The 21,154-nt window shown below is 39.4% G+C and overlaps 1 protein-coding gene across 3 annotated transcripts in view; it reads right to left on the reverse strand.

The window, feature by feature from the left end:
* Positions 1-21,154, reverse strand: part of LOC123866435 (cyclic AMP response element-binding protein A) — a 126,570-nt gene that overhangs the window by 4,615 nt on the left and 100,801 nt on the right. For 2 of the 3 annotated variants that reach the window (XM_045908004.1, XM_045908007.1), the window contains exons 2-6: positions 18,541-18,739; positions 5,229-5,419; positions 3,143-3,290; positions 690-874; positions 266-409 (exon numbers count right to left, since the gene is read on the reverse strand). In XM_045908004.1, coding sequence (XP_045763960.1) covers positions 266-409; positions 690-874; positions 3,143-3,290; positions 5,229-5,419; positions 18,541-18,739 — 867 coding nt within the window. The remainder of the gene's footprint in view (positions 1-265; positions 410-689; positions 875-3,142; positions 3,291-5,228; positions 5,420-18,540; positions 18,740-21,154) is intronic. The other variant, XM_045908005.1, reaches the window with a different exon arrangement.

The raw sequence follows: 21,154 nt of genomic DNA on the forward strand, positions 1-21,154 counted from the left end.
ACGGTGAGATTTTTTTTTCATCCTAGCAAGTTCTTTGATAAATCGGGATTTATCAAATCTGCTAAAACCATTATTTAACAGAATATCAGTTCGAAAAAAAGTATTAAATAGTTAAGATAAGAAATAAGAATAAATAGAAAGACCTTTAAATGCTTATTTAAAACAAGATAAACTCTCTTTTTAGACGCGCTAAAAAGAAAATCTGAAAATATTGATATTGCCCAACCATTTTAATGGTGCTTTTACGAGGCATGAAATATTTCACCTTATTTTTTATTTTCCTCCTGATCTTCTTTAGAGATTTCTCCTCGGCTTTTGTGAGGGGTAGGCGTGTGGGCACGGGGTAGCCTTCGGCTAGTAATGTGCGTTTCTCTTCCTCCGTTAAAATAAGCGAGCCCGTTGAACCTTTCTGTAATCAAAATAAAAAAAATTACATTATTGTAAGAAAGGCTTGCGCTTGATAATGATTATGACTGACAAAAAGTTGTTCAAGTTAATTGGATATGGATCAACGCTGTGGGAGAATAGTGAAGAAGGGACAAGGGTGTGACGTTCCTCATCACGCTCTCTAAAGTATATCTGATAAAAACCCTAATAAAAGACAATATTTTGTCCATTGCTATGTTTACTCTTATCAGTTTTGTATGATGTACCTACGCTCATGTCTAAGCGTGGAACATGTCACTCACCGGCTGGCTGCTAATGAGTGGTGTGTTGATAGGTTGTCGCGAGTGGTGCGACACGTAGAGATGGTTGCGTCGCGTGGGCGGCGCGGGCGCGGCGGGCGTGGCTCCCTCGTGTGCGGGTGATAGTGCACCTTCACTGTCTGATGATGACAGGGAGGACGGCGGCGTGGGCGGTAGGTTGAATCCTGCTGGCGAAACGATTAAAGCAATTTATTGAAGTGCTGAGTTAGGTCGCTTTTTAAAGGTAAAAGGGCAGCTTAAGTAGTTGATTGAATAACGTACGCAGATCAATCAAGTAGTATGCAAATTCAAGTGCAGTTGCTAAGAGGGTGATACTGGCGCCAAATCAGTCAACAGCTCGAGAAGCGAGTGCAGTCAGTGTAGGTATATCTTGCAAGTACCGGTTCATTCGCGACTTCCAAGCGATCTTGTGTATTGACAACGAAAGGAACATTATAGTCAGATATCATAGCTTGATGCGGACAGTTATGACTGCTACAGCGGCCAGTCCCAACTGCTTCACCAGCCCGTGTATGGTCGTTCTCAAACAACCTTGTAGCCGTCGATGTCATTAAAAATTACATAGGCTTGCTTAACACTTGCGGCTTAAAGTGGTCGCACGAAACGGGCCACATGCACCGCACGTGCTAACCGCCACTACAATCTACACAAATACTGCTACACACATACTGGAGAATCTGGATTAACGCCATCAGCATGCAAGAACCGCATTTACGGACCAAATAATTGGCTGATGAAAATTATTAAACTCCCTGTTGAAAACGCACGTTCATTGTATGACAATGTCATGTGGGCGGCACTTAGGTGCACGTTGAAATCTCGTGAATCAGTCGCCCGTGAGTGATAAGGGTCTTACAATATGCATGTGACTGTGCAATGGCTGAGGAGAGGGAGTGTGATGACTGATGACAATGTAAAGGGAGTCATTAAATCAATTGAGTAGCATTTTTACCAGCAGAGGGCATACAAATTTCTTAGAGTATATATTATTATCACGGATAGTTTCTCTCTCTCTCTCTTACTTCTTTTACTCTCTCTCTCTCCCTCTGCTACGTATTCCTCATTGCTGAGAGTTACGGGATCTTGTTCATAATGCAAGTAGGCTCCCAGGTCCTTCCGCGAAAAAATGCTTACGCAATTAATGAATAAATAATTAATGTTCGACGAATATTTACTCACGTGGTATTTAAGTATTGCACTGCACCAACCTTGAGTAGAGTGCGCACTATTTAAAATAAATTACAAACTTACTCGCCTTGCACTATCCTAGAAACTTATGATTTATGAAAGTCACATAAAAGTCCAAATAAAAATAGACTGCAATCTATAAAGTCGTCGAGCGTTCTCGATACTTTTATTGGCATGCTCTAATTAAAAAGTCTTGTACCTGAAGTGCGACAACGTGACCTTAATGGACAACTTGTTATTCAGGGAGTTGGCGATCAGTGCTTAGCTATTGCAACTCCCTTTCAGTAAAAAGCTTTAGAAATTGTTACTAGAGATGTATTACCTATCGATAGAACAAATTTGAAACTAGGTTAGGGGCTAGGGCCTATGACTTCTATTATCTATACATACTTAGAAGTCATTGGCTAGGGCAATATTAATGCTAGTAGGTAGGTACATTATGTAATGATAACTCAGATAACCAAATAAAATGAGATCCAAATCAAAACTAATGTAGGCAAGTGACATGAGGATTAATTAACGATCATAGAAAAGAAACATTATATTTTCTTTATGTGATCTAAATTGCCGAAAGTGGATCACCATTGATGTAGGAGGAAGCTACCCTTAAATCACCTATTTATTGGTCAAGGGAGAAGAAATGAACGTCATATTGTCCTTGTGAGGTGATTTTGATTATCTAAAAGCAGTTTACTGGTGGTTAATTGCAAAATGGCTGATGCACGCGAGGCGATAAAGAACTCTTTCAAAACACTCACTTTCGCTTTTATAATGTTAGTACGGAGTAGGTAGGTAGGTACGTATTATAAAGATTTTATTTAAAAAAAATGTGCTCTATTCTAATAAATGAAGAAAATGATGGCGATAGCAAAATGGAGATAAGACCGTAAAATACTAAGCGAATAGAAGAATATGAAATGGGTAATTGAAATAATTGATGAAGTTATAAGATCTAAGATAGTATCCTGTGGAAATCGCTACAAGAAATCTATGTCTAAAAATGTCCTATAACTCGGTCACGCTATGTTTGCACCTCACTGAAATGCGGCGCCTCTCCCACTTCCCCGCTCATCTCCCCGCGGTCGTCTTGTCGCGTCAGTACGGTTCGCATACTGTACCTAAACGTCAGTATGACGTAATCGACGTGAGGTGCAAACTTAGCTTCACCGAGTAGAAAATGCAGATATGTCTATAGGTGATGATGAAAACGACGATATAGCTGATGGTGATGAGAGATCCGTAGGTACCTGATGTGCCTGATGACGTGACTTTGATGGAGAGCTTGTTGCTGTTGAGCTTGTTGGCGATGCGCGGCGCCGCACTGAGCAGCAGCTGCGGCACGCCTGCTGCACCCACCTTTTGCAGCACGGCTTGTGGCATGTGAATTGTACCGGTCTGGAAATTAACAACATCGAATTAATCCAAAGGGTTTTCTCTTGCTCTCTGTCGCTTAACAGGCACTGGATATAAACTGAGGTAGGTCCGAAGTGACATTAATCCAAGGGTTTGGTGATGTGACACTCAATCGTGTCACAGTGTGACTCGTTGGGAATTCACTTTCTCTCTGTTAAGTCTCTTCAGGTACTGTACCTACTCGTATATAATATACTGAGGAACGAAGTGTGTATAAATTGTTGAAGCCTTTTTATTTTGACCAACACCCGTATTCACAAACGTTATTATTAGGTCTCATAGTGCGCTCGAACGCATAGTGTAGGTTCCACCAATCAGATGACTGTGTCGCGTCAATTTACAATGATCTGATTGGTGGAACCTACACTATGCGTTCGAGCGCACTGTGAGACCTCATAGTGAATACGGCCGTAAGTATGTCGGGTTTTCTATTATTATTTAACCCCCGACGTAAACAGATTATATAAGGTTAACGTGTATACCTAACTGTGTTTCTGTTTGTGGTATCGTAGCGCTCAAACAGATGGACCGATTTGATTGCGGTTTCTTTTATTCAAACGCCTATTTAATCGACATGGTTCTTAGCTATGTTTGACGAAAATTTGTTCAATCGTTTGAGGATTATCAGCTGTTTACTCAAATGAGATCTCTACACGGACAATTAGATAATTAACCAACTATATTTTGTACTTGCATTTGTCTTATGGACTCGATCCCATCTACAATGCGATATTATGGTAAATTTGCAAGGGTGATTTAAATTTTTAATTTTCACCTGTTTAGATTCTATATAGTCGAACTAATAAGTCGAATGACATATCGCTAGTAAATGTACTTATTGCTTGATGAATTTAATTGAATTAATTGTGCATTTAATGTTTAATGACTGCGCAAGATGGATGTCGAAAAGGGTTGTTAAAATACCCCCGGTTCTCACTTGCCAGATCACGTCAGACCACATTTTCGTGAAAATGTAGAGCGTGTTACACAAGCAGTGTATAATTACAACGGATCTTACAGGTTCCCAAAAATTTGCGCTTTTTAAGGTTGATTTACGGAGAAAGTCGCGAAGCAGTTGGCTATTTGAACCGTAATAACCTTTTCCAATTTCGTCAAGTCATTATGGGCCTGGTGGAGTTTGGAGCTTGGAATCACGACTGCGTTTCACATGTCAATTAAATGTGAATTCATCTTCAGTTTTTTGCCGCGGTAGGTATTTTTTTTTTCTCTAACAGGTGGTGTGCCAAATCCTAGAAGATTGTAAAAAAAACCTTTCATATTATATTTTTGTGGCATTACATTTTTCAATTTAACGAATATCAATAGAATCAGAAAGTGTTGCTGCCTACTTATCAATAAGCTTAATCGTAAGCTTGACTTTTTTATCCACTTTAGAAGTTCTTTAAGCACTTCAAGTCTTGTTACCGGAGTATGTTCACGAGTCATCGTCTGTACCTAAGATTCCTTCTATAACAATCTACTGGGTACTTGGCCACTTGACAGCAACCTAAACGGCTTCCTATGTGGATTTTTATATGCCTACCTACTAAAGCTATCTCAATGTTCACTTCCCTGTTTGTCAACCTCCCTGGCGACTACGCCAGGGAGGGATCATAGCTCTTACCACTAGGTAAGCGCTATGATCTTATAAGTCATAAGGTCTCGGGTTCGATTCCTGGCAGGGATAATTTGGGAATTTATATTTTCTAACTTGTCTCTGCTTTGGGGGGGGGGGGGGGGGGCTCCGGCCGTAGCTAGTTACTACCCTCTACCCAGCAAAGTCGTGCCTCCAAGAGATTTAGCGTTCCGTTCCAAGCCGTGTGGAAACCGATCAGGGGTATGGGTTTGATAAAATTGCCATACCTCTACCAAATCCATTCCATGATGATGATGATGAAGTTGGGAAAGTTGGGTACCTACCGTGTGATCAATGACGTAATCGACGTGTGTGACAGGCGTGCCGGGGGTGGGTGAGGGCGGGCAGGAGGAGGCGGGCGACTCGGGCTCGGACTTTGGTTCTGCCTTCACTTCCGGGGGCGGGGAGTCGCTGGACCGCCGTCTGCTTCGCCACGCACTCGCTGGTATCGCTGGGTAGCATTCGTCTTCCATGTCTGCAAGGAAACCAGATACGTAAGTCTAAATAATCCTGGAAATATGATAGCACTAGTCCGGATGATCGGTGCCCTGTCCAGTTATAGTCCAAAGTAGGGACATAATTGATTGATTAAAAAAACCGGTTAAGAGCGAGTCTGACTCGCACACGAAGGGTTCCGTAACATCGTACAGAAATAGCACTTTTAATATTTTTTGGATGGATAAACTTGTTTTTGATTTTTCCTTTGTGCTATTTTGACCTTGTTACCTGCCAATTTTCGTGATTCTAGGTCAACGGGAAGTACTGTGTAGTTTTTGATTCCCTTGACGGGTCTTGACAGGTAGACAGACAATGAAGTGATCCTATAAGGTTTTCCTTTTTTTCACTGGAGATACGGAATCCTAAAAAATCTAAAAGTCAAGTCTAACTTCAAGTTTATAAACCATACGCATAAAGTTTTCCATCGACATGTTGAAAAATCGACCATCAAAAATGTAGATATCTCAGTCGACTACGAGACCATTGACCACGTTCAGTCCATGATCCTATTGCTAGAAAGATTGAACTTAACCTCAAGATTAGCTCAGAACAGAAATGATTGACATCTTTATGAAGAGTTGTGCAAGAATTTTGTTACGAGGTCATAAAGGTACGAGACCTACTTTGGATCGGTCAGTAGTCTGGGTAAAATCTACTTTTCTCCCTTGAGAGCATCAAGCATCTAGTGCATCTTATTATATACTGCTTTGTTTTAGTCTGAATATCTATTAAACGGCCGGGCCTATCACGAACTGTAAGATGACCAATATTTTTTGACACTGATCAACTGGTCAAGTTTCAACAACCAGTTACGAAAGCTCAATATGGAAATTTGGTAAGTAGGCATTCGACGTCGAAGCAAATACTAGGTCATAAGTGTTACGTACTAAAAATTCGATCACTTATGAAATGTGCCGCTAACTGCAAGACCCGTGTAGAAGTTTCGGTGTCGAATCGTGTAAGTGACTTCCTCTTGATTCGGATTAAGTTCTGGGCAGACAAAGCGCGGCGGCAGCAGCGTGTCTAAACGGGTTTGAATGCGTGTACGTTTTGTAGGTTATACAAGGAACTGTATGGTTAGACGCACTTTGACCTGAACGCCCGTCGAGGCTAGAGAGACGTTAAGGCGATAACACACTGGCTCTAGCACACATAGCTGGCACACTTTCTCAAGCTTCTCTACGCCAGCTGTGAAATGCTCAAATATGGAAGAATTCTGATATCCATAGCTCTGAGCCATCGCAGAACGTTTCCATAGCAGCCTAAGCTGCTAAAAATCAGACGCTCATCTAATAAAATAAGCTAATACTGTAGCGATAATAGCCAATGGGCGTTAAGCCTATGAAGCGTCAGTCTACGTGAAACGCGAATGCGAAGAAGCGCGACGGCAACAGCGTGGATCTTAGCCGGTCTCTGTAGTATGAACACTGAAGCAGTTCCTTGTATGTAGCCTTCCTTCCTTCCTTCCTTCTAGCGCTGGTCACGTTCCAATCGCGCTTGCGCCACCGTCACACGGCTTGTCTGTCCAAGCCTTTACATTTCCGAGTTATGCTGTACGGCTGCGCAATCACGTGGAACTCATGTTGAAACGTTGCTGTCCAATTGCATGCTAAATAATACTTTTTGTGCACGTTACATGAATAGGATAGTCTGAGCGTCGATTTCTTCTTACCGTTTTTGCAAAGTGGACCAATTTTTGAATTAAAAATCTCATACCTCAAAAATCTGCTCATAATTTATTTTTTAGTTACTTAACCATGTCTAAGAATGACCACAGATTCTATAATAGTTACTTCGTCTATATATCTCTTTCCCTAACAACTAACTATAAGTGTTGAATTCGTGCGAATATTTTGTACACTAAGGATTTGCACAGAAAGGATTTTTGATAATTACCACCTCTAAGGGGGTAAAATAGGAGTTTGCCATGCGGACGAAGTCGCGGGCATAAGCTAGTTGACACATATCCGCAGTTCCAGCTTGAAAATCAAGCTGGAACATAGCTGAAGCCTCAGGTATCGAACCCAACTTGTTTGAAACTAGAGTAATAAAACCGCCCAAGTGGCAAACCTGTCCATTGTAACAAACGATTATACAATTAACAGATTATGGTTAGTCGGTAACAAAACTACATAGTTAATTAATGAAGTCGGTTAATAATGAGCTACTCAGTCTAGTGACGTAACTGCGAACATTACGCAGGGCCACAATCTTGTCATTGAGGGCTCTTTTCTGGAGAATATTGGAACCAAGTATGAAAGCGTATTTGCAGAAGCGTTTGCTTGTTTGTATTTTCGCGTATGACACCGCAGCCACTGGACGCGGGCCCCGTCGCTCCTGTCGTTACTTTTCTCGCAACGCCTCTTCATAAACGGAGAATCGCATGACGCACCGCGCAACGCGACGCACCACGCGACGCGCAACAAGCCGCGTCTCCAGAAAAGAGCCCTAATGCGGCCGTTTTGTGCGATGTGACAAACTAAATACAATTATAATTATCTTTTTTCATTATTCTATATCCTTTTTCATCGCGTACCGAGTCATGATCTGCTCAAAGCTACGGTTCCAAAATAAATTCAATTTAATTCAAATACTTTGTTTATTAATAAAGTCTTAGAATATAAAATAATATTGAATATTTGGCTTATTTATGCGTAAGAGTTTTCACCAGGGGGGAAGAGTGATTGCTTCATTTTTCTAACTTAAATTGCATGGACAACAACTGCGTAAGAAATGCATGTTGAAAATGAATGGGTTCTACTTTTGGGTTTCAACTTTCAAGCACATGAAATACATCACGCGCTACGTATTCTACGTGGTGGTAGTGTTAATACTATTCTAATTTGTAATTGTAGACATTGATAGTTTTTGTCGTTTTTGCGTTGATTGCCGCGATCCCTCTTGCATCGCTTGCCATGGCCCACGACGCTTGTCGTATCGCCATAGCCGTGGCCCCGCGGTAATGACAAATGCAACTGTTTGATAACAGCGCGTTATATCCAATTACGGATAGAAACGTTCCCGCAGACATTCTGTTGCATCATTTAGTACACTAGTACCTCTACCTACTGCGAGTTGTACTTAGGTAGTACAAAACAGGAACGTGTGATTACCGCCTCAAACTCAATGCACTTGCCACAAAGTAAGGATATGATAATAATATACTTATTACCTAATATTACATACCGAGGTTCGTCGGCAACGCCATCTAGACAGAGTAACCGAGCATATTAAGTGCGAAACAAAGAAGCGACCCGAAGTTAGAACTGGTCTACGTAGTTAGGGCTCTGTTTTGAATTGTCAGGGTCGTCATCTATCACGAGATCAAAGGCGTTGAACTGCTGTGTCTTTCTTTATATAATACTATGCCGCAGATATTCTGTTGCATCGTTTAAGGTCTCAACGCACTGGAGCTGCAAATATAGTTTCAATTATGAGTTTATATGGAGCAAGGCGCTGTCGCCGATTCACACCAAGCACGTACCTACACGTGATACTTGCGTAGTGACACGCGTGAATCCATAGACATAACTGCGCATTACGTCTGCGCGAACGTTCACGCCACGCAAGCGGTATGCCATGTCTCATACTGTTCCATACATTACAACGCAATGGTACGCGCTACGTCTACGCTTACGCGACGCATACACGGCCTGTGTGGCCGGTGCTTTAGTAAGTACCTGTACTAGCACTAGCACCTACTGCGAGTTGTAGCTAGTACAAAACTGGAACGTGTGATTAACTCATCAAACTTAGGTAAGTACAGTATTAACGACTACCTATTTCAAGAACGATGATTACTTGATTAGTCTGTTAGAAAGTGTGAATCCTTGATTGTAACACGTAAATAATACAGTGTACTGAACTGATGCGCTAATTTTAACCCGACTTCGAGAATCCATACTAATGGTAGGTATAAATGTGAAGGTGTGTCTGACTATCTGTGTATTACCTTTTTTTACCCACCCGCTTAACCGTTTTTGAAAAAATTTGGTATTGTGAGCTTCCATCCCTTACCTATAAGCTACATTTCGTCCAGGAAAATCAGAGCTTTCACGAGATTCAAAAGAATCTGAATCTACACGAACAAGTCGCGAGCATCACCCTATTTCGTATAAGTACTTTGATGATTGCCAAACCTATAAAGAATGTTGTCTATTAAATCAATTACTACTACTAGGCAGTATGTCAAAATAACATTAATTATAGTCACCTAATAGCCATTCATCTTGCTTGGCGTGGTTCCTAAATACGAGATATTAAGATTCGTTAGGCTCGTGACACGGTTGTGATGTATTTATTGGCGATATGCGGTCACTGAACTAATAGGTCGGCGTCAATACTCTACACGTTTTCATCGCTATGCTACTGTTAAAGCCTGAACTACGGTAAATCTTAGTATTTTGCAGTAATGATAAAAGTCGTCTGACAATAATTGTAAATTGTGTAAAAAAACAGATTGTCCGCGAAAAGCTACCAGACGGACAGACACATATTTATATTATTAGTATGGATTAATTGAAAACTGACTGTGCAGGCATCTACCACTGCTTTTAAACCTCTTCAAACGCTTACTTTTCACTTTATCTTCGTTATATTATAAGTTAGGTATCCATTAAAAGCGAAAGTTTATCAGTCTGTCTGATGAAATTCAGTACAGAGAATTCTTGCATTTCGGAGATGGACATCTATATTCTATACTGGCTGACTGACACTGTCTTCAGACGTACTAGATATTTGCAAAACAGCCGTATTTAGTCGTCAGAAACACGTAGACCATTATAATATGTAATGTACCTACCTAATTAAATTGAATCTACTGTCTGTCTTGCTCTACGATATCAAATCTAGCCTAAACTCAACGATTAACGTTTCGTGATCACATGGTTGCTATAGAATTGCATCTAGAAATCAGCCCGCTTATGAGCGCTTCATAATAACACCCTTTAACCTTGCGAATTGCAACTCTTGATTTTACATAATATTGTATTTGACATTCGCGGATGATGAGTTCAATGATATCGCTTTCATCATGTCTAGATCGTTTATCTAGACATGATGAAAACGATATCATTGAAGTCATCGCACGTCGTCTCGTGTCTCTTCAAATGGCAGACATCACAAGTATGAAGCCTCCAGATCACGTTGGCCAAATGCGTTTGGCGAATGCCAGCCAACGTGGGAATGCTGTTTGCAAATGACGCCAAGAACCTTCGATCACTGAAAATCTTAGCAACCCAAGCAGTGCGACGATTTTTTCTGGAGGCTTTTGATTTTTACTGATTGTACTTGGGCTGCGACAAGCCCGCCGTGCCTCATCGCGCTGGAAGTATGCTTAATAAACCAAGAAGCCATGTTCGTCAAGTGCATTCGTCGAGCGCAATGGGCCAATGTTTACGAGAGGCTTTATCACGTTTCAATAATTTGCAGTGGCATTATCAGAAGCAATAACAAACACACCGCTTCTATAAATAAACCTTCCTGACTAATATGATTTATTTGCAAACATGAAACATAAAATTATATGAGTGTCTAAAATAACTGGCCTAAATTAAAATCCGGAGTAGCGTCAATTATGTAGGTATATTATGGATGTTTTTCAGCAATCGTTTGTATTATAGGTAGGTATGTTGATTGCAAATGAAATGAGGTGTCATTGGCTTCGTTTTAGCAATCCGCGTGCCACTCTTCAATTACTATGACGTCCCGTTGGTTCCCTTTGGGTACGAAACCCTGAGAAGTATAGCACCTACTTACTGTAAAGTGTACAAGTGTAAATTAAAAATTTTCAACACCCCCGACAAATCATTTTCAAATAAATAATTATGTATATTTAGGCAACGTCCATCTTGACAGCTTGACATTTGTCAATTGACACTTGAATATTATGAACCTAAGGGTTATCTAACCTTCTTTTCTACAAGAAAACTAGAAAAGAGCTGATAACTTTTAAACGGCTGAACCAATTTTTTTGGATTATAGCTAAGAACACTCTCGATCAGGCCACCTTTCAAACAAAAAAAAGTAAATTAAAATCGGTTCATTCGTTTAGGCGCTACGATGCCACAGACAGATACACAGATACACAGATACACAGACACACAGATACACACGCCAAACTTATAACACCCCTCTTTTTGGGTCGGGGGTTAAAAACCATCAAAATGATATTGAAAATTGACCACGAAAACTGCATTCAATTAATAGGTACCTACACTATTATAGAAGTTTAGAAATTATTACGAATACACAGACACAAGGATTTTGTCTTTGTTTTATTAAATACCTACCTTCGATGAGTTTTATTGAAAGGTCAATTAAATTAATATATTTATGATTATGAGATTATTATTGGTTATAAAAGTAAAGCTCGGTGCTAAACTTTGTTTATACAATTCAGGTTTGCTACTTCTTAATAAGTAATTACTAGCATTATAAACTTGAAAAACGCTGCCGTATTGAGAGGAGATAGGTATTCGTACCTTTCACCAAAACCGGGTGTATGAAGGTGCTCGTGTTTATACACATACGTCTATCTACCTACGTATTAATGATCGACAAGTATAGGTTCTTGCCTAACGGTAAATGCCTGGGTAATAAGAGCAACTTTTTATTTCGGCTGAAGATTTATTTGAAAAAACGACTTCCTTATGAAGTAAGGTCACACATTATTTTGGAAGTCGGTACTACTTTACCTTTAGTAGTACTTTAATACCTTTATAGTAGAGTCCTTGAACACGTATTTTGGACGTTTTTAGAAGAATGTACAGTTTAACAATCATTTTAGTTGTAACAATATCCGAAAAAATATAAATTTTACATTATTCCATCAGATAATGTATTTTTTCTTCCCTGGCTACTTCTTATCTTTTTCTTTCACTGTTACAAATTTTTGGTATGAAAAAATTACAAAAGAACATATCCAAAAAACTCCTCCGATTTCTCCTACACTTAAGTAAGCTTCACGAAAAGCAAAAGCGTTACAAAGAATTGATTTCGTTCACTTTTTTGCACAAAAACTATTCGAAGATGGCAGAATGTATCTAGTATCCAAATTAGAGAGGGAGGAAATGATAATTTGAGAGTTAGCTGTGGATATTAAATGTACAAAACAAAATTATGTTCAAATGTTATAATAAATTGGTCAGATCGTATATCAAAATAATGTATTGAAGCTCTATGCATGTGTCTATGCATAACTCGCCGTGTGCAATACTCCAAACTATCTCCGATATTATATAAAAACCAGTGGAAAAGGTAAGAGTGTAGGGATTTAAAGGATTTTAATCCATACTAATATCATAAATGCGAAAGTGTCTGTCTGTCTGCGGCTTTTCACGGCCTAACATGTTTAATCGATTTGATGAAATGTCTCTGAACCAAATTTCGTCATAATCGGTTAAACAGATGTGACGTAAAAAGCTAGCAGATAGATTAGGCATGGATTGTAAATTATATCTAGCGCGATTCCCTTTAAGAGTCTTTGTTACTTGGAATAAACTTCTGTAAATTTATTTTTAGACATTGATTTTGTAAACAGCTATTTGAGTTCATAAAGATAGTAGTCGGGCTAAATAGGTCCGCCACGTGATTTGAAGTAGAACATTGTTAGTTCCACGAGGTCTAGGTCACGTGGATCCACTATAATCTGTGCCAGGTATCTAGATTCTAGAATATATACGTAATTCGGATGTATTTGCCTTTAAAAATGAATATTCTTTGACTAAGCCTCTATGACTAGGTATTCCAACCAGTGTCACCATACTCAAAGTCAGAATCATTTATTCAAAGTAGGTAAGTACTATTGTACTCCTTTTGATAGTCAGAATTGTTATATTTGTACGATATAGTGGCGATAATTAATTACGTAAACTTAAAACTAAAGCTACGCGGGGATACTCAAACCACCAACCGCCAATTTGATCTAAATTCAAATGCGAATTGTGGAACCACAGTTTTGCTGTGATCCCACTAGATTTTAACATTGCATTTCAGAATTGTTCTGATAGTGAACTGAGAATGCTCCTGTATCCGGAGTACATTGAGTGAGTGTATTTTAGATGTGTGGGGTTGTGTGAGGGTTGTGTGGTGGTAGTGCGTATTGCTTGCTTGGTTACTTGCTTGTCCTGCATGTTTAATAGTGGGTTAAGCTTATTGTACCTTAAGACTCAATTTACCGTTCCCACAAAGTGCTCAAAAGTTGTAGGAACGTGGTCACATTAGCGTTACGATGATAATATGACGTTTGACATTTGCGGGTACCAGTTGTGGTACTAGGTAGTTCCTCACTCAGGAATTCCCAAGGAACAATGCAGTATAACTTGTACCCAGTCCGCGAAGTTAGCTGAATCATTGCCTGCAAATATACCATTAGGTACCTAGTAAGGCCACTAAGCATGGAAATGCTTGGAATCCAACCGCAGTGCACGAAGCGCATTGAATTTTAATTGAAATCCAAATTGAGCCATCAAAATGCTTGTTCTTTTAAACCAAGGAATTCTTCATGCCAATTTACTTCTTAACTTGCAACGAATTGTAAAATACCTTTGACCTTAAGGTCAAGTACACTAAAATATAATATGTAATGTATGAAGATAGCTAGCTACTCGTGCTACCTATATGAGATTCTTAAAATATAATATGGTTGTATGCGTTTTAATATAATAAAAACGCATACAACCTTATAAAATATATATAATAATAAAAACTTTTATTCAGTCGAAACTTCATTTAACTTAAAAAAAAACAGTCATAATATAACTAGTTTTACGAACGATGTGGCCTAAAAGTAGTTTTGATTGAAATTCCAGTCAAAAGTCTTGTTTATATTTTTGTTTATCTATTGTATGTATTTTAAAAGTCCTTCCTAATGTCTATTCCTATAAACACGAGGAAGAGGTCACCTACTAACTAGCCCCTGTATGACCTCATCCATTAAGTTTCAACCTCTAAGGTATTCTCATTCCTCTTTGGTGGTTAATTCTTTCTAGTCATGCAAGATAAGTTGTAGCATTTCCTTCCCTGAAGGGCATAAAGCACTTAGTGGTAAGGACAATCTACGGTTTAAGTAAGTACCTATTGTTTAGAATCCAAGACCGTACCTTGATTTTTTTAAATACCTTGTAAAAAAATGTATGTAGTCAGCCCAGTAACCAAACGACTTTACCCGAGTCCCGAATCAGGGCACACGACAAGTCTTTTAGAGTCGAAACTTTGTACAGTTGATGTTGGATGATTTATATGTGACGCGCAGTCAGCATTGCAATGCATGCCAGGCTTTAGCAACTAATAAAACATATATTTCATATTTTTCACATATTTTATATTTTCGTTTTCATTTTTAAAACGCTCAACTACAGATAACGTTTTTATTGCAACGATTAGTACAAGTAATAATATAAAGATAATTTTATTGATACAAGAAATTCCCAAAAAGGAATATACTCGTCAATCGCATTTTTTGAAATCTTACCAAAAAAAAAAATAAGTTTGATTTTTTCCTTCCGCTTTCAATCCAGAACAAGAAAGAGATATGAAAATAGGATAAAATAGTAAGTATGAAAAAAATTATATACGTATTTTATGTCCATATTTTAGGTTCATAACGAATTAAAAGATCCTCTTGGATACCAATCTCAAGATTATTCCGGAAATAACTTTCTTGTGACCCACAAGCTTATAGTTGCTTATCAAAAGCTCTTTGTGTTGAGCTTTACAACGGTAACTTATCTAACGGTTGTGGAGTATTTTTTCTCAAAATATTTTTAAACAATGTTATCAATGCGTGGAGCCCCTGCAGCGCAGTGTAAATGCACCCTGCGTGTTACACGAATAATATTTCAGCATCCATAGACATACCAACTTACAATTACAACAGATTAGATTGGCAGCGGACTTGTCTGCATTGCTGCGTTGTTGCTGTCATTGTGTGGCAGTGACGATTTACAAAGCAAAACATTACACTCCGTAGGTGATTTAAGTTGGCTGTTGTCTGTTGGAGTTGTAAGTTGGAAGGTGTATATAATGTTATACTTACTAACACGAACGATATTGTGTCTTGTTCATACGAAAGTTGCGCTGATACGAGGTAAGTTCACGATGTAATCACCGGTATTGTGTGGCAGTGACGATTTACAAAGTAATACATTACACTCCGTAGGTGCTTTAAGTTGGCTGTTGTCTGTTGGAGTTGGAAGTTGGAACGTCTATAGAATGTGATACTAACACGAACGACATTGTGCCTTGTTCATACGAAAGTTGCGCTGATACGAGGTAAGTTCACGATGTCATCACCGGTATTGTGTGGCAGTGACGATTTACAAAGTAATACATTACACTCCGTAGGTGCTTTAAGTTGGCTGTTGTCTGTTGGAGTTGGAAGTTGGAACGTCTATAGAATGTGATACTAACACGAACGACATTGTGCCTTGTTCACACGAAAGTTGCGCTGATACGAGATAAACACGATGTCATTACCGTCATTGTGTGGCAGTGACGATTTACAAAGTAATACATTACACTCCGTAGGTGCTTTAAGTTGGCTGTTGTCTGTTGGAGTTGGAAGTTGGAACGTCTATAGAATGTGATACTAACACGAACGACATTGTGCCTTGTTCACACGAAAGTTGCGCTGATACGAGATAAACACGATGTCATTACCGTCATTGTGTGGCAGTGACGATTTACAAAGTAATACATTACACTCCGTAGGTGCTTTAAGTTGGCTGTTGTCTGTTGGAGTTGGAAGTTGGAACGTCTATAGAATGTGATACTAACACGAACGACATTGTGCCTTGTTCACACGAAAGTTGCGCTGATACGAGATAAACACGATGTCATTACCGTCATTGTGTGGCAGTGACGATTTACAAAGTAATACATTACACTCCGTAGGTGCTTTAAGTTGGCTGTTGTCTGTTGGAGTTGGAAGTTGGAACGTCTATAGAATGTGATACTAACACGAACGACATTGTGCCTTGTTCACACGAAAGTTGCGCTGATACGAGATAAACACGATGTCATTACCGTCATTGTGTGGCAGTTATTATCGTACACGAACGAGAAGAACTACCTAATTAAAGTCTTATTTATAACTAGCTGTTGTGCACCGGTTTCGCACGAGTGGTCTTGCCTATGCGATTATTGCACATATTCCTAATATTTCATGTTCATGCTCATAAAATTTTTTTTTTTTAAATAAAAATAGCGAGCAAATGAGCAGGAGGGTCACCCGATGTTAAGTGATTACAGCCGCCCACTACCAGAGGAACCGCCAATGCGTTGCCGGCCTTTCAGGAATTTGTTGGTCCGCCCCTTGAATAACCGTTCTTGAAAATGTTCCAAAAGATACCGAATATCAAATCGCGTTACAATCCACTATTATTTTGGATGTTTTGTGGAAATACACATATTATAGCGAAGTCGCAATAGCATAGTGCTTAAGACGTTGACCTCCTATTAGGGAGGTCCGGGTTTCGCTTCCGGGCACACACCTCTAACTTTCAGAGAATTTGCTTAAAAGGTGAAAGAAAATATAATGTTCTCAAAGGTATGTGAACTCTGCCGATCCGCTCTTGGTCAGCATGGTGGACTAGGTCTAATCCTTTCTCACTCGCAGAGGAAACCCGTGCTCAGTAGTGCCTCGCCGATAATGATGATGAAGCAAATCATTGCGCCTAAACAACTTTTAGTATTTATTACTTAGAAGACTTGCGATATACCGGGGACTTGCTTTTTCGCTTCGACTTCGCGTGAATTAATAATATTTTGATGAAGACGTAGTAGGAGTAGGTGTGTAGGTATGTTAGAATTAGGCAATGATGAAAGCGAAACGAATCTAGTGACGCAATGTTGGTTTTCGATCATAACAATAGCGATTTAGTTTCACAATGTGAATCTTCGATCAGCTGATCACTTTCTACTGGGATATATGTAGGCAGAATAGGTACTATTTTTAATTTTATATTTATTTTATGACGAGCGCCCTGTCGCAGTGGTAAATTTTAGGTACGTTTAGGCTATGGTACAAGTTGGTAAAGCAATGTTGAGCTCAGCTCTGTTGTTGGAAGGGTGAACTCGATACATGATATGATGTATTTAGAATTTGTACATATTTGCCAACTGTAATACTATGCTTAGGTATTGTTACTTTCTGTAACTAACTGCATAAGTTTTCCTTAGAAAATGAAAATTAATTTAGTGTGCTTAACTACGTCTTAGCTTTTCTTATGTATTTCAGTTTTAGGAAATCCAGGCATAAATTTGCAATAATAAATTACAAGAAAATTACCGAGTAGGTACTTGGTATTTTTCCTAGATTCGGTAAGATAGTTTGATATTGCACCTAGATGCTTCGTTATGAAAAAAACATTGAACAGCACTAAACAGCTAATTAAACAGCACTAAAACCCGACTACTACCCGCGAACTGCCGATAGATATAGGAAAATTGTTTTTCTGTCGCTCGGTGTATTTTAACATCGTGCTAATAACTATTTTTTACTATTTTTTTTTTATTTATATTTATGAACTCAGAATTTTTTCCTCTTTTATTTGACGATAGCAAAAAAAAACTGAGACCCCCACTTTTATGGATGTTTAGTTGACATATCGTCGAATCAGGATCAAATCTTCAGATCAAATTAGAGTTAGCTCTATTTCACGCTGCCCGTGCTCAGAGTGGATGATGATGATTAACAGGGCTCTTTTACTCCGTCACTTACTCCATACAATCGTAGCCCCAATTTCATTTGAATTTAAGCAACCAAAGTCCATGAAATTTTGCAGACATATTCTAGAAACTAATATCTGTGCCTGTGGTGTTTTAGATTTTTCTAAAAATATGTAGTTTTAAAATTGCAGGGCTCAAAGATTTGTATGTGAATTTTTAAGACCGCGTAACTTTGAAACCCAATATTTTAACGGAAATCTGGAAAACCACAGGCATAGATACCTATTAGTTCTCGGAACATTTCTACAAAATTCCATTGAGTATAATTGTTAGTATTCCAATGAGAGACGAACTACGTTTGTATGGAGCGAGTGACGGAGAGACCCCTCTTAAGAAATTGTGTATAGGTATCTAAAGAAAAAAACTCACCGTCAACTTTGGTGTTTGGCGAGGCAGGTGCGGATTCGACGTCTGAGTGCAGGCTGTAGGAGTGCTCTGTCTTGATGGGCGCTGCGCCCAGCGCCGCGTCCGTCATTAGTCTGTCGTGGAGGATCACGCCGATCTTGGAGTCGCGCTCGATCAGCCAGTCGCTCATCTCTGTGTCCTCGTCTATCACATCCTGCATATCCTGCCGACCAAAGAAAATCCATTTTAAATTTTCTGACTAGAGAGAGCCTTTTGAACGAAAAAATATCATCGTGGTTAAAGGGCAATGTTAAGATTTTAGGTTTTTAAAAATCCAGTGGGATTCTTCTTGTTTCCGGGGGAAAAAGTAGTCTATGTCACTCTTTAACTATATTACTTTGAGCTGTGCGTTGATAGATCGGTCAGGCAGTCAGTCTGTCAGTCAGTCTGTCAGTCAGCTTTTCATTTTATATATTTAGATTATTATCATCTTACTTTAAATATGGGAGATGCCCGTAGGCCGCGTAGCACCCGCTTAATCGTACTTAACCGTCAGACGTAGTAGCTAAGCTTTAGTGAACTTTTCTACCGTGTAATTTCAAGAATTTTGTGAACTAATTAAACACGTGTAGGTAAGGGTAGGTGGGTGGCACCTACTGGTGAGTTATGACAAAATCTAATGCTAATTAGGTACCTACATCAAAGAGATCGTAACGATATTCCTACGAAATTCATCAAGTTTTAATTAAACAAGTGATTCTAAGCTGTGCGAAATATCCCATGGAATTTTAAGCGTAAATAACTATCAAAACATAGCATACCTACGTATTATATAAAGGCGACACTACACTTGGTCGTTCACCCGCATTCGGATGCCTATAGGAATAACGACAAAGTATAAACGAACAATAGCGGTAATTCGGTAGTACTGGTAAGCAAATCTCTAAACAAGATAGTAGTCTCTAAGAACAAGTAGACTGGTCTTAAAAGTTCATAGTAGGTACTATAAGTACCCAATTTTTATGTCGTTTCCTGGGGAATAGAATGTTTTTAATTACAAGATTGATAAAGGAATCAAATTAGCTCTATTGGCTAGTCGTCATCGCGTAAATAAACAATGGGTCATAAATAAACTATTAACTGTCAGTATAAAGGTGTCAGCTGAGGTCAGTCGGGTAGAGACTAATAAACAAAATGTAATTCCGCTATAAGGGCAATTACGCACTGCATCCAATCAGAATCCGTGAAAGTACGCTCCGAAGTAGTCATAGTCAACTATTTGTATGATAGCTCCGTACTAGCTCCGGCTTCTGTCATCCGAGTTATCTCCGACATCCGTGAAAATATCTCGGATGTGCCTCAGATTCACGGACAAGTACGATATTATGGCAAAGATGTCCATTGAATAGCTAGGATTTGGATCAGAGATCGGATTAGTGCGTAAGCATTATCCGAGTTCAGCCCGAGTTTTTTATATCCGTATTTTCACGGACTCGGATCGGATGTGTGCGTAACCGCTCTAAGTATGACGGTGGAAAAATCTCAGGCACGCTTCAAAACATACGAGCACGAGGTCAATAGCACGAGCTATGAATTCGCGCGTCTCTAGCTCTGATTCGCTCGGCCCTCACCTTGGCCGAGTGTAAATAGGAGCCGCTCAAATAGTGGAGCAAAGACTAGTGAAAATATAGACAGATCTCGCGACACGAAGGAAGCCAGCGTGTGGACGACAAAATATAACTTAGAAGCATTCAAATCGTATCATTACTCATCATACTTATTATATTATTAGTGCAGATTGTGATGCTATACTTTCTTAAACCTATTTATGAAATGAACGACGTCGAAATTGACGTCGCTCATTCAAAGATATATTTAATACCTATTTTACCTTTAAAATCAGAAATTCAAAGCCAAATCAAGTTTGGCGCATTCCGTCTCCTGACGCGCAGTCAGGAGACGCAATGCGCCCAGACGAGCTATGAACGGCCCCGTGTTAAGGCTTAGATGATAATTAGCTTAGATTAGCGCAGATTGACAAGAGGCTTAAGTAATTCTCACGTTTTGTTTTACAATATCTTCCCCATTTAAGTCCTTTTTTAAAACGGCATTGCTGGGACAGCTTCATATACAGACGACCCGTATAGGTAAGTCTATCTTTTATCCTATAGTCTGAGTGGTCGAAGCGAATTGAGTAAAGGCAATGTATAAACGCTCACGCCCGCCAAACACGGTCGCCGACCCCTGCCAACGCCCGTGGACTTCACGATGAGCCAAGCCACTTGATAACGCCTAAGGTGGACGACCACTGCCTTATTTGTATTGCCGTTTAGATTGGTTAGTTGAAGCCTTATTGGAATGTTTGTTGGATTCTTTGCTGGATTCTTTGATCATGTATGCCTAAACTAATAGACCCTGCGAAGGCTACGAATATTTTTTTGTAAAAAAAGTATTGCCATACACCAGGCCATCATTACGCTCGCCTTCTCCCGCACTAGGAATTTTGTGTATACCTGTGCCGGTTGAACGTCGGGACGTCTCAGTCGCATACGATACCCGGAATCCCAGACCATACCTGACGCGGACGGTACCTCTGGGTATGCTGTAGCATTGCCAGTGAGTCCCACACACCCGCTTC

Source organism: Maniola jurtina, chromosome 6, assembly GCF_905333055.1.
Source record: "Maniola jurtina chromosome 6, ilManJurt1.1, whole genome shotgun sequence".
NCBI classification, from domain to species: domain Eukaryota; kingdom Metazoa; phylum Arthropoda; class Insecta; order Lepidoptera; family Nymphalidae; genus Maniola; species Maniola jurtina.